We start from the raw sequence: 24,823 nt of genomic DNA on the forward strand, positions 1-24,823 counted from the left end.
ATTCTTTGGAAGTATATTCTCCACTATTATCGCATCTGAGCATCGAGATTCTTGTTTGAAAATGAGCTGTTGCCATGGCTTTGTACTCCTTAAATTTCTCAAAGACTTCGGATTTATGCTTCAACGGGTAAACTACCAGAAAATGCATGTAGTCGTCAATAAAAGTTACAAAGTAACGGTAGACGTCGTATGTTTCTTGCTCCATGCTTCCGCAGACGTCTGAATGTATCAATTCCAATTGTCGTTTTGATCTTGGCAATTTCATATCTTGAAACGTGAAAGCAGCCCTTCTAACCGAAAGGAGATTTTCTTCAAGCCCAGGTGTAAAAAGAACATTGTACAATTCAAGATTCTTTATTGAAGCATGCTTGTTGTTCTCCTGCTGTTCCTTATACTTTTGCTTCTCCTTCGCCACGAACTTCTTCATTAGTGGGCATTTGTTCTTGAAATGTCCGGTCTCGTTGCACCCAAAACAACGCGTTGTCGTCCTCTTCTTGGCTTTGAGGGCAACGTTCTTAACCGCCATCTTTTCTTCCCCAGCTTCAGCATCAAGGAACATCCGCTTGATATCCGTAATGGATTTCTTGCAAAGTTCCTGGTTGGAGAGTACCAGCAACGCTCCTTTGACGTGGTCGAACCGCTCGGGAATTACACTGAGAAGTGCGTGGACCTTCTCCTCTTGCGAGATTCCGGACCGCATCCGTCCGCATTCGTTCTCTCGCATTCTGACCATGGAAGCGGTCCCAGCTTTTTCGTACATCTTGACCAAGACGTCCTTGGCCTCCTTGGCGTATTCCAAGCCGATCAGCTTATTCAGCACTTCGTTGTTGACGAGCATCACTATCTCATCAAGAACTTCGACGTCTTGTTCAAGCCGTTTCTTCAGCTTCTCCTTCCGCTCTGTCTCCTGCTCTGCGGTAGCGCCGGGCACAGGAGCGAAGAACGTTTCTTCGGCGGGCGTCCTTACCAACGTATGAGCTAGCTTCATTTTGGTCAGCCGATGCTCAATACGCCACTTCCAGGCCGGGAAGCTGGCCTCCTGTCCGTCGAAGATGTTCACTCTGTCTCCACCAACGAAGAAAGTGGTCATCGGCATAGTGCGCTCGAGAGTTCCCCTCTCGTAGCCACCGTTCCTCTGACCATCACTGCTGTTGCTACTGTAGCCGCCTGGAGCCATCCTGTCCGAGAGTTCGTCCGTCCGTTCGTCCAAGTCCTCGGAAGTGGTCTGTCCAACCAGTCTTGGCTACGTTCAACGGCTTAGATCCTACCGTTCCGTCGCTGATGCCTCCAGTTAACCACTGGGAAGTCGACGTCAGTTAACTACTGGATGCTGCTGGGCCAGTTAACCACTGGATCTGGGCTGCTGGGCCGATAACCTTTGGTTTTCGACTTGTAGATGCAACAGTCATTAATTATGTACATGGTTCTACCTATTTAATACAGTTCAGTTTGCTAATTTTGTATTCACACATTTACTATATCCGTATATTCTATATCGGATTGCGCACATTTGTATAGGTATCACTGCATACAATATGTAAAGCTTAAAGTTCCCCTCAAAGCTCTCCATACAATATTGTATGCAAGATTGAAGTCAAAATGAGCCTTCTATTTATTATGTAAGCTACCGCAGACATCGCCCGATATATCTGCGACGACGAACGATGAAGAATGGCAAATTGTTATTGAATACATTTCACAACTTGGTGGTGATTGAACTAATCACTTATTGAAATGTGTTTCTCAACAGTATGGGAATCCCTATAAACATGGGACAATTATGCGTAGAATAACTCTTAGAAGATTGCTATAAAAAAGACACGGACATCGTCTTCAGCCGGAAGCTGTACAAACTGTACGAAACCTAACACTAGACAAGGGACACACGGAGCATGCACCAGTGGATACGGAGAAAAAACTATTCTCACGAAAAGATTTATCGCCCGGAGCGGGAATCCAATCCTCACCCCACACCATGGTGCGATTGAAAGCTTGGTGACTCGCGCGGCTACGAAGCTCCAGGAACACCAGGAGGGATCCAAGAACGAATTTCTGAAGGAATTTCAGGAAAAACTACTGAATGATTTGCAGAAGCAACTCCTGCAGGATTCCAAGGAAGAATCTATTTTGAGGAAACGTGGAAAGAAATCCTGGAGGAAATCTAGCATAATCTATTGAAGGTATTGAAAATAGAAGTTCCAGAAGGAACTCTGGTTGCAAACATATCAAAAATAGCTCCTGCAGAAATCCTACACAGAACTCCTGGAGAATTTTCCGGATGAGTCCCAGAAAATCTCAGGAGACACTTATTGAAGAATCCCAGAAGTAACTATTGATAAAATCCTAGAAAAATTTTCTAAGGAATGCCAGAAATAAAGTCCACTAGGAGCTCCTGGAGGAATGCCAGAAAGAATTTATGGAGGCATTTCAGGAAATAATCTTTAAAGAGATCCCGAAGGAAATTCTGAAAAATCGGAGGAACTCCTGTATGAATTAAGAAGGGATCATCTTGCTGAACGCAGCTCTTAGAGGAATTTCAAAAGGATGTATTGGTTAAAATCCAAAATGATTTTCCTAATGAATTCCGATTTGTGGTGGAATTCTCGAAGGAATCCCCGAAGAAACTCCAGAAGGAATTTTAAAAGGGGCATCTGAGATAATCGGAGAATAAACCCCTGAAGAAATCTCAGGGAACAAGAACTCTTTCTACGAAATATTCTCATCGAATTCCAAAAGATAACCAAGGGGAATGGTACGATATAACTTGGAGGGATCCTAGAAGGAACTTCTAAGGGAAACCTGAAAGTAGTTGTGAAGAATTTCTAAGTGGTTGCATGGAAAAGTTCCTTAAGATTTTCTTAAATTATCTCAGAAGAAACATCAATAGAAATCGGTGTAGAAATACATGGCGAAATGTTAAATTACTCATGGAGGAATTTCTTCCGGAAGGAAGGAGATTCATCATTCCAGCAAGTATGTCATTCTTGAAAGCGTCGTTGCGGTAACGGAACTGGCATTAGCGTCACTCTTGTGTTCAACGAAAATAGAAATAGGGTGACGAAGGGTATTATCGGCAGGTTTGTTCTCTTCGCCATGGGTTTTTTTTGTCGAACAAATTGATTGAAACTTGGTAGTATAATTCAGCTTGGTTGACAAAAAATTGGGGCCAATTTTGAGTTCAATAGGTTTAAAAAAAAAACCATGACAAAGAGAACAAAACGACCGAGAATACGTAAGTTCCCCTATATATGAATTTCCGTTTCTTCAAAATTAGTTTCTTTGAGTAAGAAAATTGAATCGAATTATCAACAAATTCAGATTGAATTTCAAGAAACTGTTTAAATCTTGATAAAAAGAACGTTCCTGAATGATTTGTACTCACGTGGCATGCTGTTGCGCTCGTCGAATGTCGACTGATGCTGGGTGGTCGCCATCGGATGGACCATTCCTATTTGCGGTGGATGATGCATTGCAATCTGGCTGGGTGGCATGGGCATCGGAAGAGCACTATAGCCTGGGCCACGTTCCGCACCACCACCACCACCGGATCCGGATGTACGACGCGGATGCCCCACTGGGAAGTTCGGAGCGTAATGCGATGGAACCTGCGGCGGAATCACCACCGGTGGAGTACGATACTCTCTGGATGATTTGCCCAGCGTGCCCGTATTGCTTGCGTTCTTGCCAAGCGTCCCGGTGTGGCCAGCACTTCGGGTCATCTGCGGAGGAGTTGGCGGTTTGGTGGTTGGAGGTGGACCAACTGAAATATTGTTAACCGATAGGGATTGGACCGATCCCTGGCTTGAAATGCGATGCTTCTTTTGATTATTGTTGGTCAACGCAATTCCGTGACCGATTTCATCTAGTAAGCCGTAATCGATCGGCTTCCGGACATACTTGATGGGTTTCTCCGGGTTCAATGGGGCAACGATCTTGTACTGCCTTGTGCTGACTTTATTGGCCGTTAGGACGCCTATCTCTCTCCGGGCCACCTTTTCCTTGTGGATCATCACCGTTTGCGATATGTGATTCATTTGGGATTCCATTTCGGCCATCTGGGTGGCCTGTAGATCCATCAACTGGAGAAAGTTGTACGCCAACGTGTTGATCTGATAGGCGACACTGGCTAATGACTGAGTTGTGTAGTTTTTCGTTTCCTCCAGGGAAGCTTTTTTATTGTCAGAACTGAAAAAGAGAAAAACGAAAGCTTGGTACATTTCACTTTCTCTGAGGGGGGCGCTTCATCTGAACCGCAAATCCCCAAACTCCAAAAACAATGAAAGACCTACCGTGCAGCAGGCCATGAAAATAACTAGAGCGTGAGATTGCTGCGATCTTGCAGGGCTGTCATTTTCATGTAGCACCAATTGCTGCAGGCCCCACCCTAATCGATCGTATGAGATGCGGAACCCGCCACGTCTCTACCGAATCGAATTCCACAAAATTTCTCTACTCACCGGTAATAAGTGTCCTCGCAGTATTCGGCCACCCGTTCCAAGTTGGTATAACTTTCCTGGAGGTTCTGCCGTCCCTCAGGAATTTCCGTTCGAATCAAAGTGATTAAATCGTCCATTTTTGCTGGTGTTGCTGAGAACCTGGAAAACTTGTTATACTTACATTACACACCGCATTAATAACTTAATAAGTATCCTACCTCCCACGAAGCAATGAGCTACAATTTACGAAGAAGCTGGAATGACTTGGAAACACTTTTTTTGTCTGTTTCGGAAGAAAAAATTAAATCACTGAGCAGCAAAATGGACCACAGCCGATCGAATTTTTGTGGATGGTTTTCATTCTTTTACTCTTCTTCCCGATGTTGTCATCAAAAATATGTCAAACGGGTTCACTTTCCACGGTGAGTCATCGCAGGTCCATTTCAATGTGTTCCTTCTGGAATTTGAATGTTCCGGTAACCCTCTGCGGTTTGTGTTTAATTAATAGGGTTTGTTCTCAACGATGCTCCATTGTTTCAAAAAAGTTTTTAGTATTTATTTGAATAAAATGAATTGTTAATTTTAAATCGAATTCATACACTTTTGTCAAGATTGTGTTAGGAATTATATATATGATTGGTGTTGCATCTTCCAACTGATCGATTGTGCAACACGGCATCATTAACTTTTATGACATTTGCCTCGCGAAATGAAAGACGTCGTGAATAATTCACTTTTATTCGTTGATAACTTCTTTTAGAGCAACATTAACGGCGGCTACTATTCGAGCAACCCGCGCAGCGCTACCATTTTGACTTAACCACCCTTTTCTACACCGGTAGCAATCAAATTAGTCACCCTGATTCGTATCGGGAGGGCTGTCATATTCTCATAGAATTTTTAGCAGCGCGACTGTCCCGCTACTATTTTTGGTCACCCACCCATACCGCTACTATTTTGCGAGCGCATCCAGCAGCGACCGGTAAAGTTTGCTGCAATGATGGAGGGCTGCCAAACGGGGTATAGAAGCGCACCGTTAAAGGTGCTCTTATTGAGTGAAAAATCTTTTTCATGTTAAAAAACACATCGATCAAGACAATCAATTCTGACTATACATGTCAATGGTTGTTCCTCCGTGATTGATCTGAGTTGGAACCAATTGCACTGTGATCCAAATGAATAAACAAAAGGGCTGGGACCTTGGCTGGGACCTAGGCTGGGACCGGGGCTGGGACATTCTTATTGGAGTAGGTAGGCAGTAAAACGAACTACTCTGTGCAGTGGTAGAAACAGAAGTGAAATTTTTATTTAAATTTAAATCTAGGCTACTACGATTGGCGTTCGGTCTGAACGCCTGCTATAATTATATTATTCTAACACTCCTCCTCGGGCAGATCCGGACGGATTCCTATTGCCAATCGTAATCTCTCCAGACGAACCCGTTGCAGTGGCTTCGTCATCAAATCGGCCAACATTGATTCCGTCGGACAGTACTGCAGTCTAATTTCTTGCAGGTCCCGTACAAAGAAGAACTTTGTGTCGATGTGCTTGCTACGTCGTTCGATGCGATCACTTTCGACCAGTTTGATGCAACTTTGGTTGTCCTCGAACACGGGGACCGATTCCTTCGTTGCTTCACCGATCTCCTCCAGCAGCCGTTTGGTCCAGACTAACTCCTGACACCCTTCAGCGAGTGCCACGAACTCAGCTTCGGTCGAACTCAACGCAACGCACGATTGCTTCCTTGAGCACCACGAGATTACTCCTCCGCCGAACCGAAGAATCATACCGGAATTCGATTTCCTATCGCGAGCATTACCGGCCCAGTCTGCGTCAACGAACATTTGCAAACCTTCACTGGAGGCTCCGAGCTGCAGCTTATGGTTGCTGGTGGCATTCAAGTAGCGCAGAATCCTCTTGGCCTCGGCCCAGTCTTGCGCATTCGGGCAGCTGGATTTTTGCGCCAGAATGGACACGCTCACGGAAATATCGGGCCGCGTGTGTACAGCTACATACAGGAGACCACCAATCAAGCTCATGTAGTCGTGGTTGTTCGGCAGCTGATCCATCTCCTCCTTCTTCTGTAGGTAGCTCGGATCGAGCGGCACCTTCGAGGGTTTCGCCTGCTCCATGCCAAACCGTTCAACTATCGTGTGGATATACGATTCCTGATTGAGCTTGAATCCGGATGCGCTTCTCTCGACTTGTACGCCAAGAAAGTGACTGATGTCTCCGAGGTCTGCTACGGAAAACTGTTGTTGAAGCATCTTCAAGATGGACTGGAATTCCTTCGCCGTCTGCGTTACGATGATCATGTCATCGACGTATATCAGAATGTACGCTACCGAACCATTCGTACGCCGCACGTACAAACACGGATCCGATTCGGTCGGCTGAAATCCCATGGACTTGAAAACAGCATCCACTTTACGGTTCCATACGCGCGCTGACTGTTTCAGGCCGTACAGACTCCTCCTCAATCGGCAAACCGTCCTCTCGTCCCCGACGTGGTATCCTTCGGGTTGGCGCATGTAAACGGTTTCTTCAAGCACACCGTTCAAATACGCCGTTTTGACGTCGACGTGCCTTACGATGGACCCTTTCCGGCTGGCAACGGTCAGCAGTGTCCGAAACGTCGTCTGCTTTGCCACCGGTGCGAAGACCTCGTCGTAGTCCGTCCCGTAGCGCTGCGAAAAGCCTTGAGCGACGATCCTCGCTTTGTGACGTACTACGTTGCCGTTCTGGTCCTTCTTGGTCTTGAAGAGCCATTTGCAGCCGACAGCCTTCTTGTCAGCCGGAAGCTGCACCAACTCCCACGTGCCGTTGTCGATCAGCGCCCGAAACTCCTCGTCCATGGCGGATTGCCATCGAGACGCGTCGCCGCTTCGCAGCGCCTCCGTTCGCGTTTGGGGATCACCCGACTTCCTCGCCGGATGTTTGCTGGCCTTCAGTCCTTGTTGCAGACTGCTCCGACCGGCTTGGTCAGACTGTCCTGTAGGAGGGGGAAACGGATAGCCTTTGTTCGGAAATACATAATCTTTGTACTTGCCTGGAATTGCGCGCTCCCGACCGCTGCGCCTCAACACCTGTGACTCCGGTGGATATGAAGATTGTCGCGGTGGGAGCGCCGTAATTGTCACGTCACCCTCAGCACCATCTGAATATTCGCCTGCGCTTGATTCTGCTTGCGAATAAAAATCTTCATCGGATCCAGATGCCTCGTCATCGGGAGTTTCTTCAACTGTAGGCCGCGGTGGTTCAGCTGGTGGATTCGCTTCTATCGGACTGACGTCGAAGTCCAGATTAACGAACGTCCGCACACGAGTTGGCTTGCTCTCCATGGCGACTGGTTGCGCCCGCGTCCCGGATTGAGACAGTTCGTCCATGAACACTACGTCACGGCTCTTGAAGACGTCCTTCTTCACTGGGTCGTAAAGGCGGTAGGCTTTGGTCAGCTCGTCGAAACCGACCAGGATGCACTCCTTCGATTTCGCGTCCCACTTCTTCCGCTTTTGCTTGGGAACGTGTGCCATCGTCTTCGTACCGAAAACTCTCCCATGGGAAAGATCGGGCTTCCTTCCGCTCCAGGCTTCCTCTGGTGTCAATTCGTGACCTTTGGTGGGGGACCGATTGATCACGTACGTCGCAGCTGCCACCGCTTCCGCCCAGAAGGACTTCGGTAGTTTCGCCTCGAATAGCATGCACCTTGCACGCTCGACGACGGTTCGATTGACACGCTCGGCCAACCCATTTTGCTCCGGTGTGTACTCGGTTGACTTCTGGTGGATGATGCCAGCCTCGGCAAGGCGCTTCTGAAACGATTTATTACAGTATTCCTTACCGTTATCGCTCCTGATGACCTTCAGCTTGGCTCCGGTTTGCTTTTCCGCTAGGGCGCGAAACTGGTCGAATGCGTGTAGCACCTCAGCTTCGGATTTCGTCTCCAGGAAGTAGACGAATATGCGCCGCGTCCAATCGTCCACAAACGACACGTAGTACCGGCTTCCACCTAACGAGGTTTCTTCCATTGGTCCGCAAATGTCCGTGTGGACAAGCTCCAATACGCCGGTGGCACGATGACCGCCGCTTGAAAATGGGAGCCGAGTTTGCTTACCCATGGCGCACACCGTGCAGTTTTCCATCGCTGACTCCTTGAATTCGATCCCGGATGCAAGACTGTTCTTCAGAAGCTTCAGACTTCGGACGTTGAGATGTCCCATTCTCCGATGCCAGACGTCCAAGTTGACTGGCGTAGCTGCGAGCGACAGAGCGGTTTGCTCCTCGGACTCTTCGAAACGAAATAGGCCATTCGTCACATCGTGGGTACCGGTTGCGATGACGTCACCAGCGGGGTCGATTACCTTCACGCCACGATTGCAAAATTGCACCACGTGACCTCGTCGCACGATTTGACTCACCGACAGCAAATTGTTGGACATCGTTGGGATGAACTTGACGTTGTGCACGTCTATCGGTGGATTTTCCGGGCAACATTTCGGAAAAAGCTTGACTGTGCCGGTCGCAGCAATTTCCATCACACCTTTATCCGCTGCCATGACAACGCCGCTCGCCGGTCTTGGGTCGACCAGCATACTGCGATTCATGGTGAAGTGGTCCGATGCGCCCGAATCGAAAACCCAACCGTCGTTGCTATGGCAACCAGTTGTGTTCAGCACCGTGCAAAATGCCGATCCTTTCCTCGTCTCGCTTCTTACCTGGCATTCCCTCGCAATGTGCCCGTACTTGTGGCAACGTTTGCATTTCGGACCTTTTGACTGCGCAGCTGACCGGGTTTCGGGTACGCCTTGCTTCGGTTTCGCTGGAAATGGTTTCCTCCCAACGAACGCCGTCTTGTCCGATGAGAATTGCACTTCCTGGAGCAGCTTCGTCTTGATGCTGTCGCCGGTGATGGGGGTGCCGGAATTTTCCAGCGCCATTATCATTGGCTTGTACTCCTCCGGAAGGCCAGCCAGTAGAAGCGAACCAATCCACTCCTCGGAAATTTCGAAACCAACGCCTCGAAGGTTATGAGCGGTGGAAATGATTTCCGTTACATACGTGTCCACGTTGCCGCACGCCGAAAGCGTCGTCGTGATGAGCTCCCTGAGTAACGCCACCCGGCGCGTCAGGCCGGTGTCTTCGAACGCTGCCTCAAGCTTCGCCCAAACCTCACGGGCCGTTTTCGCGTCCTTCACGTGCACGTAGTTGATGGGATCCAACAGGAGAATAATCTTCGCACGTGCTCTTCTGCATTTCCTCTCGTCGACCGCCGGTAGCGTCCCATCCGCGTCGGGAATCGGCTTGACTGCTTCCCACAGCTCCTCCAGCTCCAGATACGTTTCCACCGCAAACTTCCACGTGGGCCAATTTTCGCGGCCGCTCAGCCGCTCGATGGGGGGAAGGCTTGAAAGGTTCTGGATCTGTTGCGGGGCTTGCGGAACCCGTTCCGCCCGGTGGTCACCACCTCTGAGAGACATTTTCCAAACTGCTTCTGGAATCTTCTTTTGAAAAAATACTTGGGCCAATAACCTATTGGAGTAGGTAGGCAGTAAAACGAACTACTCTGTGCAGTGGTAGAAACAGAAGTGAAATTTTTATTTAAATTTAAATCTAGGCTACTACGATTGGCGTTCGGTCTGAACGCCTGCTATAATTATATTATTCTAACAATTCTCACAGTGCAATTCAAGCAGCTAAAACATTTTTGATCGAGGGGCGAATCACTACCAAGACAACTGAATCAAAAATGCGCTAGAAAATTCAATGCGTTGAAAAATACACGAGAGAGAGAGAGAGAGAGAGAGAGAGAGAGAGAGAGAAGGTTGGGCCCGAAATTTTTTTGTAGGAATAACCATCAGATAAACTACGAAATCACTCATATGAATGCTGTGTTGCAGCATCAGCCTTGTTTCCCAAAATTTGCGCAATTCGGGGAAAAAATTGTGTACGTTATATCGAAGCACAAAAAACGAAATGAGTTTTTCGTGAAAACTCATATTTTTCATTAGTGATTTTGTGAATTTCACCGAAATCATTATTTGGGGTTTATTCCACGTCGAATACATCAAAATTAGCATAAAAAATATTAAATTTTTCTCTGCTTCGATATAACGTACACTTCGATATAACGTACAAAGAGAATTTTTTTTTGTACGTTATATCGAAGAGTACCTGCCTGTAGAAACTAAAAAAAAACAAACTTTTGTCCAGCATTTTAACACCATTCTTAACCTAAAGAAAGGTAAAAAGGACTCGTTTTTCACCTGGAAATTCCTAAGGATTCCATCTCTGTTTCCTGTGTCCCACACGTAAGCATTTCAAAGCTTTCCTTTTTCCTCCTGTGAGGTTTTGGCACAGTGATTCGAATTGATTGGTGAAAAGTTTGAGTCTCATATAGTAGAGTTTTCGCACTTGCACAGCATATCCTGGAACTCCCTTTTTAGCTCTCCGTTTTACAATACAAATCCCCTTCCTTTTTACTGTGATTAAGCTCCCGAAGGTTGTTTAGCGCGTTATACACGTTCCAGCAGAAACGCTGATTATTTTCAGTTCGCACATATTCTTTGATAGTGCTCTGTGAAGTGCTTGAAAAAAAAAATGTCAGCCATCCAACTGTTGCGAGAATTGATCAAAGCTTCTGAAAAAGCGGCGAACATTGCAAGAGTTTGTCGCAAAGATGAGCATCTCTTCGGATTATTGATACAGGAAAAACCCAAAGACGAGGCAAACTCACGATTTGAGCATGATTTTAAAACATTGGCTGATTGTTTGATACAAGAGACCGTAAAATACGACATGGAAAAATTGGTAACATGATTTTCATCAAGATTTTTTTTTTTTTGGTGAGCCAATATATTCACGTAAAAATCTTCCAGTTTCCAGAACTTCGAAAAAACATACGAGGAGAAGAAAATCCCAGCTTTACCAATGCTTGTGGTGAATCTGTAACCATATCTGTCTCAGACGATAAAAACGAAACCACAGAAAATCTTCAGAAGGTTGTGTATACATTTCTTATTGGAAAATGCAACATTGAACTTGTTACGTAAACACATTCCAGGTTTTGAATGGTGACAAGACCGCTGCTCTGCGTTTGATCGACGAGGTGTATCGAGAAATCGATTTGGATGATGACAAATGGCAAATTCCTAATGAATCTGTATCCCTCGATCATGAAATTTCGGAATTGGGGATTTGGATAGATCCCGTTGATGCGACGGCAGAGTACATACAAGCGAAAGAAAAATACTCTAAGTTTCCCAACATCATGGCGTCTGGGCTTAAGTGTGTAACTGTTCTTATTGGCGTTTTCGAGACTGTGCAAGGCAATCCAATTATCGGTGTTGTGAATCAACCATTCGCTGATGAACCCGAACCGAACGAATTCGAAGGAAAAGTATACTGGGGACTTACAATCGGTGATTTGAAGTTCAATAATATTGTATCGTTTGAAACTGAAGATAGAATAGCTGTGCTATCCCCAACAGAACAATCAAAATACGTTGAATTTCTCAAAAAGCAACTGAAATATGATATTGTATACTCATCTGGTGCTGGTTATAAAATATTAAAAGTTTGTACAGGAGAAGCTGAGTTATTTTTGCTTAGCCGGGCTAATACTTACAAGTGGGACACATGTGCCCCTCAAGCTATTCTACGTTCACTGGACGGGGAATTGTTTGATTTGCAAGATACGCTTGTGAATAAATCTCTCAAGAAAATTTCATATCGTGATACAAAAGTTACGCGTAATACAGGTGGACTAATCGCATATCGAAACATCGAAAAATTTAAAGATTTCCTCAAGTTATAAACCAACCAACCACCCTTTATGGTATGTCTCACAAAAATGTGTTGCAAACAAACTAATCATCCTAACAAATTACTGGAATTAGCGGCTGTTGATTGTTGTCAAAATGGTATTTGACTTATTAAATGTTGAGCATTAGATGGTATTACCTTATCTGCTGTCCTAAAGGACATGCTGAAACCGTTAATCGCGGTGGCAAATATGATGAACAATTGAAACATAAACTAGTCGATTATGTATTTTAGTTCTCTTTATTTATGACCAAAATCTCAATCATTTAAGTAGATTTCTAAACAAAAAACTCTGAACCTACAGTACAAAATCTATTTCTTTATAAGTTATTATTTGTTAGTTGAATAAAATTACCTGAAAAATTATTCAAGAATTTAATTATTCAATGATGCCTTAATTTGCAAATAAAACTTATTTTGTATATCTCGTTAAGTTTGATTACTTTGTATTTTTGCATTTGATGCGAACACGGAAAAATCGCTAAATCGAAGCATCGGTCGAAACCAAGCTCGAAACTTGAAAAATAAATATATAACTATAGTCATTTGAAAGTGAAATTAAAAAAAAAAATTATCTGGCGCTTCTATCAAAACACTTGCTAACGCGTCTATCCTTTCATTATGAGTACTACTATAGTAATGATGTCGTTCAGATAGTTGCTCTTGATTCTGTGAATAAATTTAATAAAATAGAATGCAATAGGGAAACACGATTATGTGATGCTATTTAGATGACTTTTAGATTGATGCATTTATTGTAACATGGATACACCAGACATCCATTTCAGATCATGGTAGCTGTTTTGCAGAAAATATATATATATACAAATACTGATAATCATTTAACAAATGTGTGTTAGTATGAAACGAATATTTAACAAGCATCAATTAGCGAAGCTTTAATGTATATTTAGAACTAGTTGTGCATTGAAAATGCCAAGTATAATGATGTTTGTGGTGTAATATGTCATAAAATGAAACGAATAAAATATTTGTGAAACTAAAGAGGAGACTTGTTTTCATGTCTAGGTTTAAGCAGCAGTAGCAAATTTCCTGTTAACATTCTCGTTGAATGCCTCCTTCAGCTTTGCATTATTATTAATATCTTTATTAAAGAGGCTTTCGGCCCTTGGCTGGTTCGTCTCTGTTCAGCTTTGCAATCGAAACAATGCTAAAGATACCGATCTGATAGGCTCTGATAACACTGACCATCACACGGACAGAAATGTTGTTTGATTCATATAACCTTTTCCATAGTTCTCTCAAGCTTTGGAGATATTCTTGGCATAATAGCTTCAAATGGTTGATTCACAATGATTTGATGTCTGCATCAAGCATCTTTTTCGTTTGCAACAACATCATTAAACATCAACCATCAAATGCTTAAACCACAGATAACAGACGTTTATGCTTATATTGGCAATGTGTGTAAAAATGCTCAACAGCCATTTTGTATGTAACGAGCAGCTGAAACTCATGTGGCAATCATTTAGAGATGGCGCAGTGATCGATAGTCAGTGATCGCTTTCAAGATTGCATGCACTACGCAATTTTACATTCAAGATTGTATTCGATCTTGAATGAAACTGGAACTTTGAACTATTCTTGCATTCAAGTTAGATGTAATGTCGCAATAAGTTGAGTAGATGGCGGTAGTGAGCCAACGTATATCGTTTTGAACATTTGCACAGGAATCTGCGAAAAATTTGTACTAGCATAAACATCTGTTATCTGTGCTTAAACCGAGCATATATGTCATTACATTAACCTCTTGCTTGCCGAGACGAATGACTGCTCTCTACTCTGTTATTTTTCATCATGGCGGCGGCGACGAAAATTCAAAGTGTCGACGACGTTATTGTCGTTTTGTTTTGAGTTCATATAATAAGTCGTTTCACTACGCTACTTCAGCTTCAGGTAAGTGTTCTGGCAGTATATACAGCGTCCGTTCGTTCGTTGCAACGCTTTTTAGTTGCAAGCTAGGGGCAAGACACTGTGCAAACGAGAGTAACTCCATAGACTAATTTCAAGACCTCTATGTACCAAAGAAAACGATCAAATTTTCGGTGACCAGTCCGGTACCCAATAAATATTCATAACCGTGTATTTTTTTCCGTGTAAATTGCCTTTTGTGTAAATTTTATTTAGCGTGTTACACTGATCTGACAGCTCTGACAGTAAGGGACTAAACATAAATTACGTAAACTGAGTACCGAGGATTGTTCACAATCTGCGAACTTGACTGCGGAAAAATATGCGACCATGACGCCGCAGGTAGCACTTAGCGATAGCATTCTGAGAAACTCTGAGTAACTCATTTCACCAATGATCGACGAAATTTGTTGAAAAGTGTTGAACATAGCAATCGGAGACAGCGTTTGTGGATCAGAGCAACCACTGGACTGAAGTGTCAAGTTAGGTGTAACGAAAATTCCTTTCATTACTGTTTCAACCTCTAACCAATAAACACATTGTTGAGAACCACTGCCTTCCCGGATAAAAAGTTACCATTCATTACATGGTAAATATTATTAATATATGACTGGTTTTATTGTTCACAATAAAACACATAGTAGATATATTGTTACTTTTAACAATAGAAATCAAGCCCATATAGTTCGTACAATAAGTGAACATTAGCTTTAATAGTGACTAATTGATTCGATTGTTTTTCAATCCAGCTTTCCACGCTGGCCATAATGGCGGATGCTATAAAAAATTTGACAAGATTTGTGCCCCACACTGAACTGAAATTTGAATACAGTTTTCTTAGCAAGCCTGGATTTTTTAAAATAGAACTGCTGTCGCCTAGCCACCTGTCAACAGAGAAAATATCTTGATTTTCTGGGATTTATGCCTGGTTTACATGGAGCAAGTGACTTGATTCAAGTCAATGGAAAATGCCCAATTGAATGCGAATTGAACGTGTAAACACCACCGTTCATCTCAGTTGAGCAACTGACTTGACTTGAACGAAAGTTGAACATGTTCAACTTTTTTGTTCAAGTCAAACGAAATCATCTCACTTGCCCCGTCTGAACACGCGATTCATGTGAGTTGAATTCAAGTCATCTGTCAAATGAGCTGAATTCAATTCAGTTTGCTTACGTACCGCACGAGTTGAACAATGTAAACACTTCCTTCAATTGAGATGCATTCAAGAGCATGCAAGTGGACACCCAAGTCATTTGCTCAGTCTAAACACGTCATTCCATTGGATTGAACATGTTTGAGAAGTTTGCAACTCACATGCTCGTTTCAATTGAACAGTCTAAACCAGGCTTTACGGCCAAAGTTTAATTATTTAGTTTACCCAAGAATATATTTTATCATCTTATTATACATTTTCTTTTCTAGATTCATTGTGAATGAATTTATGTCCATAACATGATCGTTCTCTGGATGACTATTGGTCCTGTGAAGTTGCTGTAGGGTGAAGGATTAGGTAGAAATACCCCTATACCACTGAAGTCCAAGTGCTGCATATTCACATAATTGACTGTCTATGCCGTTCCTCCAGAAATCGGCCCTATTATCAAGCGGTCAAAGTAGCACCTCAAAATCTAAGACAAAATTTACCCAGCTTAAAGTTCATCGATCTGAAAGCTTTTCTATCCTTGAGAATCGTTAGAAGGTTGTTATTGCGAAGCTATGGAGCTGATTCCGCAAGCAAACTACGAACCTAGGGGCAGGACAGATCTAACGAGAGAAAATCTGTGCTCGAAATGTTGTTCAGAATTCCTCACAGTTCCTCAGAATTTCTCCGATTTATGCCAAAGTGTGATCTGGCACCAATGTCAAACTGCAAAGTGTTGCGTGTGCTGAATGAAAATTGCTGTTTTGGGGATGTCTTTCAACAAATTTCATCGATTATCGACAAAAAGAGTAACTCAGAATTTCTCAGAGTTGCTCTCGTTTGCACAGTGTCTTGCCCCTAGCTACGAACGTTGCATACATTTCCCGAAAACCCACTTCTGCTGCTTTGGGTGGCACTTCAAGATTCAACGTTATTTTAGTTTGGAAACGTTGGATATCTCCTGTGATTTTTAAAAGATCAATGAATATCAGTAATATCAGTATGTCAGAACATTGAACGATTGAATAAGAAAACACCAATGATGTTGATTCAAGATTCAACGTTATTTTAGTTTGGAAACGTTGGATATCTCCTGTGATTTTTAAAAGATCAATGAATATCAGTAATATCAGTATGTCAGAACATTGAACGATTGAATAAGAAAACACCAATGATGTTGATCGTCTATTTGATGATTAAGATTTTATGAAATACATGAAACAGATATACAAACATGTACTTTCAATTGTCTATCTTAAACTTGGAATGCTTGAGACAAATAAACTTGTCCAAAATCATCTCAATGTCTTAGAGAAGCTTAGAGCACCATGGGAAGGGGAGGGTTGACCGTGGTTGACCGCTTGCTAAAGAAGCCCATTAGTTCAAGATACCCACAAAGGCAAGGAACGATCGAGGAACGTCCCCACACACCGCAATTGAACAGAAGTTGCACCACTAGAATAATTAAACGGTTAAATAAATGAAAGTTTTCTGCAAAGCCGAAGAAAACAAGTTTCCTTTTCTCGGCTGAGGTAACTAGGTGACCATAAATTTTCTGTGAAAGTCACGGTTTGCTAAGATTTCTCATTCAAATTTCAGTTCAGTGTGGGGCACAGATCTTGTCAAATTTTTTATAGCATCCGCCATTATGGCCAGCGTGGAAAGCTGGATAGTTCTATAATAATTTAAAGTTACTATCAGTAAAAATTAACTTAAGTTATTTTCATATAGTTGCAAAAGTGCCTACAAAGTTCTCATGGACTTTTTATTAAAAAAGAGTTTATTTCTCAATTACACTTAAAAACAATTCGTAACAAACAAATAACAATAAATATTATTGTTGCTTGGATCATGATTGTATAATCAAATACAAAATCACTTGACATATTTTTTTATAGTTTTCGTTTTAAATTTGAGTACAGTAGATGTTTCGGTTATCGAATGTTATTCGCTAAAACTTCAACGACTGACACGTCAAGCCGTGTTGGCAGAGGAAGCTCTCAATGAATAACTGAGAAAGTACCCATGTAACCACGATGCTGAAGCCTTATTGCATGCAGATATACGGTGTACTTAGAGCAATAATTACTTTACATGTACTTATAGAAAACTAGCTGAAAAGTAGGTTTTAGCCAAGTAAGGACGTTACGACAAGAAAAAGATGAACAATGATTTTACTAATGTTTTCCAATAAATTAAAGGAATCTAGTAAATAGTACACTACCATTGATAACAATACAAATACAATTTGTTTAATGAGGTCAATTGAACCGATGTTAAAATAAACATGCAATAATATTTGTTGTTATGTAAACAGATTTCGCCTTTGAAAAACCAAAGAATTCACATTTCTCGGTAACATTTTTCTTCAGCATTTACATATACTAATGGCCATATGTATTGTGAACGATTTATGATATGGATCATACGACCTGAGGTCTGACTTGTGATATTTGGCAGTTATTTCAAAAGATTGATGATAGATAGAGATCAACAGTTGCCAAGCAACACATATCAGACAGACATCAGAGTGTTTGACTCTTATCATAAAATGTGCATATCATTCTGGCGGCCGTTAGTGCTCGTAAATGCTGGATATAAATGTTAGCGGGAAATATAAATTCATTTTCAAAAGCGAAAACTGCTTACAAATAACAACAAATATTATTGTATTTTTATTGTAACAACGATTCATTTGACGCCATTCAATTAATTGTATTCGCATTGTAAGAACAGTGAAAAAACATTAAGATATATTGTTTTCTTTTGAAAATTGCCCTAAAAATGTCTCATAAAAACACAATACATTCTATTGTTTTTCGCGGAAAATTGTATGAAAATTTTCTCAAAATTTTATGGTTAAGATACATAACGACCACCATTTTTTATTGTAAAAGTGCCATTTACCATTCGCCGAATGGTATAGAACAATAGGGGTGATGGTAAGTGTGCCGTGTAAATTACAATACGTTAAATGGTGAATATTTTTCGAAAATATGGTGTTGTAACAACAAAATTTATCGTATTTTTATGATATTTTTTATCAGAGCTAGCATTTAACCCCACAGAACTATAATTTCAATTGCAAATTCATTTAATTTTCAAGTTAATTTTTAAATTTCGACTTTTTGCCATTCGACCTTTTGGCCTACTACCTCATGTATTGTGGAAAAAAATTATGTCGTTTTCGTTTTTGCGACGGTGCTACACCGGTGCAGCACTTTTGCACCGAAAATGTTCGTTTTTGATTTTCATGCTGCACCGGTGTAGCACTTTTTCTGCACCGCTCACGATAGTGCAGCACTCAGAAAATCGGGAGTGTAGCAGGTGTACACCGAATCCGCCAATCAGCGTTTGCGAAGTTGTCAATATTTTGTTTTTCATATGTCGTTTTCGTTTTTGCGACGGTGCTACACCGGTGCAGCACTTTTGCACCGAAAATGTTCGTTTTTGATTTTCATGCTGCACCGGTGTAGCACTTTTTCTGCACCGCTCACGATAGTGCAGCACTCAGAAAATCGGGAGTGTAGCAGGTGTACACCGCATCCGCCAATCAGCGTTTGCGAAGTTGTCAATATTTTGTTTTTCATACACGCACACCAATGCAGCTACACCAAAAACGTTCGTTTTTTCAGCGAAAAGTGTAGCACGAAACGGTGTAGCACCGCCGCAAAAACGAAAACGACAATACACGCACACCAATGCAGCTACACCAAAAACGTTCGTTTTTTCAGCGAAAAGTGTAGCACGAAACGGTGTAGCACCGCCGCAAAAACGAAAACGACATTAGAGTGTATTTAATCGACTTTTCATAATAATCGATTATTTCGGGCATCTCTACTTCTCCATCAAAACACGATCGTCTGTCTCGCGGCTCAGCACTTCAGCAGCGCACATGCCATTCTCGTAAACAAACCTCACGAAACGTGTGAACAGAATAAGTTTTGGAGTGAAATTTAATGAAAAATCCCGTTAAAATGCCGGCGGTTGCCAAAAAAAGTAAGGCGAAGCCAGGCAAAGCAGAAGGTGCAGCTAAAAAGCCTTTGATTCTATCGAACAGGGTGAGTAAATGGGTGCTAGATATGTTGATTCCGATATAACCTCCAATGTTCGTTGTCCTTCCAGAGCAACAAGCGGACCCCGAAGAAACAGACCGGTGAGCGCAACGAGAAGGGAATCATCTACGTAAAACACCTTCCACATGGGTTCTTCGAGAACCAGTTGAGGACGTTCTTCTCCCAGTTCGGCAATGTGACGCGTGTTCATGTGGCCCGGTCGAAGCGAACGCTCCGCAGCCGGGGATACGCTTATGTGGAATTCACCTACCGGGAAGTGGCCCAGATTGCCGCCGAAACGATGAACAACTATCTGATGTTTGGGAAGTTGTTGAAAACCGGTCTGTTGCCCGCTGGTGCCAAGCGGATTCCCAGGAAGTATGAGAAGGCTTACGATGCGAATGGAAAGGAAACGACCACGTACAATCTGTGGCTGAAGAAGCAGGTCGCGAAGAGCAACGCCCGGGTCACCAAAACAAAAGTGGTCAATCGCAATCTGAGGGCACTGGGGAAACTGAAGAAGCTGAAGGAGAAGTACGCCAAAATGGGAGTTGATTACAATGTAGATGAAGTTGCTCCGAAGTTTGGCGAGGGCGACCTTAAGATGCCAGAGCACGACGAAGAGGAAGAAAAACTTCGTGCAGTCAAGGACCGGAAAAAGTCGAAGCAGCTGCAAAAGTTGGATCAAAGCGCCTTAAGTGCAGAGGCGGAAGAGCCAAGCGAAGATTCTTCCGACGACGACGAAGAAGCAGGTTTTGTTTCGTTGGAATCGGCCGATTGGGATGTTCCGATGTCTGATGAAGACGAGAGCGACGATGAGGAAGTGGATGAGGACGATCAGGAGAACCAACCGAGCAAGACACAGACCAAGTCGGCCGCCGTTGAAGTTGCCAAGAAAACAAAAATTCGCATCGACAAAGAAAAATCAAAAACCGTGAAACCGTTCCGGCCATTGGTCCTGAGACCCCCCAGTTCGACAGATTCTTCTCCAGAAAAACCGATGTCGAAGAAAAAAGCCACAAAGGTTCCAAGCGCATCCGTCACAGAATCGGAATCAAGCCCGGAAAAGACGAGTAAAGGTTCCAAAGGTAAAAAAGTTCCAGCAAAAGGTAAAAAAGTCACGAGTGGAGGAATAACGAAGAAAACGACGGGCAAAAAGGGAAAACCGAAGGAACAGAAGAAAGCCACCAGCCCCGTCAAAAATGCCGCGAAGGCACTGCTGAAAGATCCCAGCGTGAAGAAGACCCAAGCGAAGGATATCAATAAGAAAAAGACAAAGAAGAAGTAGCCGTAAGTTTAATAAATAACATTATTTTTTTGTTCTTAAAGAATACGAAAAGTACTATTTAAACGGATTGTTTTTCCTTCGGGGTGGCGATGACCGAAGCTCCTGTTTTGATACGTTTCCACTTCATCCGGCGGTTCTGGAACCAGACTTTGACCTGTCGTTCGCTTAGGTGCAGGGCGACGGCGATTTCGTACCTTCTCAGCCGGGTGAGATAGTTCGAGTGGACGAATTCCGCTTCCAGGGCTTTGACCTAAAATTGAAGGTGGTTTTCGTTAGCTAAGTAAGTTCAAAATAGAAGAAGACAAACACTCACCTGGGACTTTGTGAAAGCTGTTCTCTCTTTCCGATTGCTAGAGTTTGTGGTGGTTCTGGCTGATCTGTTTTGGGGTCGTGATTTTGGAGTAACATCATGCGGCGCGGGTGAATTATGGACATGTGTCTCATGGTGCATATGGTTTGAATCTGTAGAAAAAGTAGATAAAATATAACGATAAGTGAGGATACGGAATTTCGGTGCTACATAGTATCCTAGGTATGTAGAATGTACGATTCGTCATAAAAAGTGGTAGGATAGTGGTTTGAAAACTACTACAGCTGCACCTAAATCGCATATTCTCCCACATTTGAGTGATATTGTTGATGAATTCCGAATTGCCCAAGACCACGCTATTACATTTGATCTTTCTTCTTCTTCTTCTTATTTCTGGCGAGCCGACACCGTTCGGTATCAGCTCTAGTTTAACGTCCGCCTATTTCTGGTACTAAGCCTAAACACGGACGGTCAGGGAGACATCCACACACACCCGACACCCTACATATCGAACCCATCAACACATGGGCCGGGACCTACGGCTTTACTTCCTATCCGAGGGAAGGCGTGATCAGATATTTTTGTCTCAGAAATACCGACGGCGTCGACTAGGATTGAACCTAGACCGACTGGGGTGAGAGGCAACCACGCTTACCACTACACCACCGACGCCGCTCATTTGATCTTTCGAATGCTTATGACTGGTCTATATGGAATCACAAGCACCGATCCTATTAGAAAGAAGATTATGTACTACTAAAAAGGGGAAGGAGAGTCTGGTGTCAAAACCCGGTCCATACAAATTTCCAAATTTGTCTTCGATGGGGGAGGGGGTCTGAGATGAACACTTCTGGGATGGCCAAAATTTAGTCTACGTGTACGTGGTTTTTGAACAGTCCCTCCCCTAATATCTACATAATACCTAACAACTTCTTTTCCTCTTCTGTCCGAATAGCTTTTTAATCAACCTGGTTTTTGAAGAAACCGAATGAGTGCTGGTCACGGTAAACATCAGGGTTTGCAGGTAAGTAAAAAACTATAAAACAGACTTCCCCCCAGACGGCTTTTTTTTTTAATTGTTTAAAATGGAAATTTAAATAGGGGAACTTATTTGCGTATTTTTGGCGGTTTAGTTCTTTTCGTCATGCGGGGTTTTTCGAAACATGTTGATCTCAGAGTTGCACTCAAATCCTTCCCAACAAAACTGAGTTATATACCCAAATTTCATACAATTTGACCAACAAAAACCCGCCCGAGAGTACCGCCGACTACACTAAACGAAAACGCCTAAAAAGTACAGAGAATGATTTGTCAATACAGATCCGCAGCATTTGATTTTTTTAAAGGATTTTACAGCGAAATGATTTTACTGCGCCCTCTTAAATGAAAATGTTGCGAAGTAGGCGTCCAAATCGGCAGATAATCACAGTAGTCCTTATGTTACAAAGAAAATACATTTTTTGCAATTTCTCATCGTAATAGGCTGTTTTACCTCACGCAAATCTGACAGGAAAAGGCCTACTTTCCCACACCAAATTATCAGTGATGTAATGGTTCATTACAGCACTGATTTGCGTTGCGTAATGAACCATTACAGCACTGTTTTCAGTTTTGATCAACTTCTTGATGCTTTCTGGACGCAGGTTTGAAAAATTGTGACAACTGCACAGTATAATCTGCTACGATCAGACTTTCTTAAACATGGCTATGAACATCAGTGTACAGTTTGATGTAAAAGTTTTGTTAAAAACTATCCTCTAGTGGTAATTTATGAAATTGCAAAAAACGTTGTACCGTGCGGTACCCATATTCTGAACGGTTAAGGGAATCTCACAACAAACACTAAAATAAATGGAAGTTCTTGTTGCTAGAGATAATGCTTCACATTACCATCAAATGTGTTTGTTGTCTAGTTAAATGTATAAAATAAATTAAACCTCATAATAACTTCCAGTCTCTGATCTGGACATATTTTTGTTTGTGGACGACGTGTTCCTAATTATGGCCACCATAAGGAGCCGTGGTTCTAATTCTGAACACATAGTGTGTTGGGATCAATGGAAATGCATCTGGCAACACGGCCATTTGTCCAACTCACATCATTTTAGCAGTGGGCTCACCGATGACAACCAGGTTGTCATCGTGATGATGTTTCACACACTTACACGAAAGCATCATCTGTCATCGTCCGCTCAGCAAGATGGCCACTTGCGTAGAAGATGTAAATAGTTAGTCCGTGTTGTTATGTTCAATTTTAAGTTGTAAATATGCATGTAGTCAATAAAATAAGTTTTAATTTGTTCGTGTAATTCGTATGTATCATGTCCAAATGTACGGTTACAACATAGTGTTACTTATTATGTACAAACATATTCTCTACGTTCGCAGTTCAGTCAAAAACGATATGTTTTGTAACGATTGGATAATAGAGGGGCTTAATAAAATTAACACCTCAAACTCTCGATTCAATATATGCTTCATAAAAGGAAAATGTACTTTGCGTTGGCCGACTGTTCAGAATATAGAGCTGTCTATAATATGGTGCTCGCACGGTACGCATCTCGGTGCAGAACTCGATTTTTACAGCACTCGTCGTACTTATCCAACTCGGCAAGCCTCGTTGGATAAGTGTACATACAACTCGTGCTGTAAAAATCTTCATTCTACACCTTGTTGCGTAAACTACTATTGTTCTTTCCTTCCTACGCTGTCAAACCAAACGGTAGTTTTACTTTCTACTACGGCAGTTTCCCATTAACCGTATCCGCCCAGCGTCCTATTTATAGGACAGATGCCCCGAACGCCCAGCGTCCTATAAATAGGACAGTCCTTTCTATGTGAATATCTCCAGAAATGCTAAATTTTAGAATACTTTCTTCAGAGAAGATGTTCTCCACACCCATATCTTGCTCATAGTGGACAATATAGTTTGTGACTGGTTCACTAGGTGGCGTAAACGATGCTGCAAAGAATCCATATTGTCACGATCTGTGAGCTTCATTTCCAATGCGAAAAAAAAAATATTTCCCTGGAATCTTGACTATGGTTAATAATTTACAGTTCATTTCTTCGGCAGAGTTGTTAATCAATACATACAAAAGTCGATGTATTTATTATTGTATGTTTATATGCTTGTATATTTGGCTATTTGTATGTTTATATATGGGACAAACATCAAATTCTCGCTCCAGTCGACTTTTTTTGGTTCCATCTAGGTCCTATATGAACTGTGCAAAATGTCAGCGCAATCGGTGAAACTATAATTTAGCGCAGGTGGTTCAAAGTTTTCATAGGATCTACTATGGGAAAAGTTACACTTTTCGATAAAAAATCCCAGAGGTCGCCCCTAGTCTCTTTACTTTAAATCGATCAATGCTTTTTGTAGTAAAATCATTTATGAAACTTTCCTTCGAAGACCGCAAAACACTTGGATGCTTGTGCAAAAAGTTATTGATTTATTTATTACCTATTAGTGATCCAACGAACGGCTTTTTGTTTTGTTTTATTAGCAGCACTGTAGCTGCTGCCTTGGCTGCTGCTGTTTCTGGGGGTGGTGATGCCTAAAGACACTATAGATCCATAGACTCGCGGAGGCGAAGACAACTGTAGCCAAACGAACTGTCAGTTCGTGTAGCCAAACGAGCATGACGTCACAATTCCAATAACGACAGTGGATTTCGTGACGTCATATTCGCTCGGTACACTCTAAATTCACGGCAAAACACACTAAAATCGTATTGCTCAACCATGTCTCCGCGAGTCTATGGTGATGCCTCCCGCCACCCCATGCGACAACGGCAGCAGCAGTGGTTTATTCCCGGGATTCCTTCAGATATT

At 42.5% G+C, this 24,823-nt stretch overlaps 4 protein-coding genes across 4 annotated transcripts; 2 read left to right on the forward strand and 2 right to left on the reverse strand.

Moving 5' to 3' along the window:
• Positions 1-3,382: 3,382 nt before the first annotated feature.
• On the reverse strand, positions 3,383-4,813 carry LOC109405385 (abl interactor 2; the record flags this gene model as incomplete). Its single annotated transcript, XM_062843945.1, is given in 3 exon segments — positions 3,383-4,185; positions 4,458-4,595; positions 4,655-4,813. Coding segments are annotated over 2 exon segments (919 nt in total), but the record flags the coding sequence as incomplete, so codon positions are not given.
• Positions 4,814-10,706: 5,893 nt separating this feature from the next.
• Positions 10,707-13,262, forward strand: LOC109413222 (inositol polyphosphate 1-phosphatase). The gene is made up of 3 exons (XM_019686948.3): positions 10,707-11,243; positions 11,312-11,434; positions 11,497-13,262. Exons 1-3 carry the CDS (start codon positions 11,034-11,036, stop codon positions 12,247-12,249), a joined length of 1,086 nt encoding a protein of 361 aa, XP_019542493.3. The 5' UTR covers positions 10,707-11,033; the 3' UTR covers positions 12,250-13,262.
• Positions 13,263-19,222: 5,960 nt separating this feature from the next.
• LOC109405392 (MKI67 FHA domain-interacting nucleolar phosphoprotein) lies at positions 19,223-20,739 on the forward strand. Its single transcript, XM_019678453.3, has 2 exons — positions 19,223-19,394; positions 19,459-20,739. Exons 1-2 carry the CDS (start codon positions 19,293-19,295, stop codon positions 20,674-20,676), a joined length of 1,320 nt encoding a protein of 439 aa, XP_019533998.3. The 5' UTR covers positions 19,223-19,292; the 3' UTR covers positions 20,677-20,739.
• LOC109413224 (homeobox protein MOX-2) lies at positions 20,531-21,339 on the reverse strand. The gene is made up of 2 exons (XM_019686950.3): positions 20,990-21,339; positions 20,531-20,926 (listed from the first exon to the last, which is right to left on the reverse strand). Exons 1-2 carry the CDS (start codon positions 21,125-21,127, stop codon positions 20,735-20,737), a joined length of 330 nt encoding a protein of 109 aa, XP_019542495.3. The 5' UTR covers positions 21,128-21,339; the 3' UTR covers positions 20,531-20,734.
• Positions 21,340-24,823: the final 3,484 nt, after the last annotated feature.

This window comes from Aedes albopictus, unplaced genomic scaffold (assembly GCF_035046485.1).
Source record: "Aedes albopictus strain Foshan unplaced genomic scaffold, AalbF5 HiC_scaffold_665, whole genome shotgun sequence".
Lineage (NCBI taxonomy): Eukaryota > Metazoa > Arthropoda > Insecta > Diptera > Culicidae > Aedes > Aedes albopictus.

Bases quoted from the DNA above. Each gene is read 5' to 3' on its own strand.
- LOC109413224 (XM_019686950.3), bottom strand. From the start codon at position 21,127: ATGCACCATGAGACACATGTCCATAATTCACCCGCGCCGCATGATGTT. The intron at 20,927-20,989 runs GTGAGTGTTTGT...CTTCAATTTTAG, and splicing joins CAGCTTTCACAAAGTCCCAG to GTCAAAGCCCTGGAAGCGGA.
- LOC109413222 (XM_019686948.3), top strand. From the start codon at position 11,034: ATGTCAGCCATCCAACTGTTGCGAGAATTGATCAAAGCTTCTGAAAAA. The intron at 11,244-11,311 runs GTAACATGATTT...AAAATCTTCCAG, and splicing joins AATACGACATGGAAAAATTG to TTTCCAGAACTTCGAAAAAA. The intron at 11,435-11,496 runs GTTGTGTATACA...AACACATTCCAG, and splicing joins CCACAGAAAATCTTCAGAAG to GTTTTGAATGGTGACAAGAC.
- LOC109405392 (XM_019678453.3), top strand. From the start codon at position 19,293: ATGAAAAATCCCGTTAAAATGCCGGCGGTTGCCAAAAAAAGTAAGGCG. The intron at 19,395-19,458 runs GTGAGTAAATGG...TTGTCCTTCCAG, and splicing joins CTTTGATTCTATCGAACAGG to AGCAACAAGCGGACCCCGAA.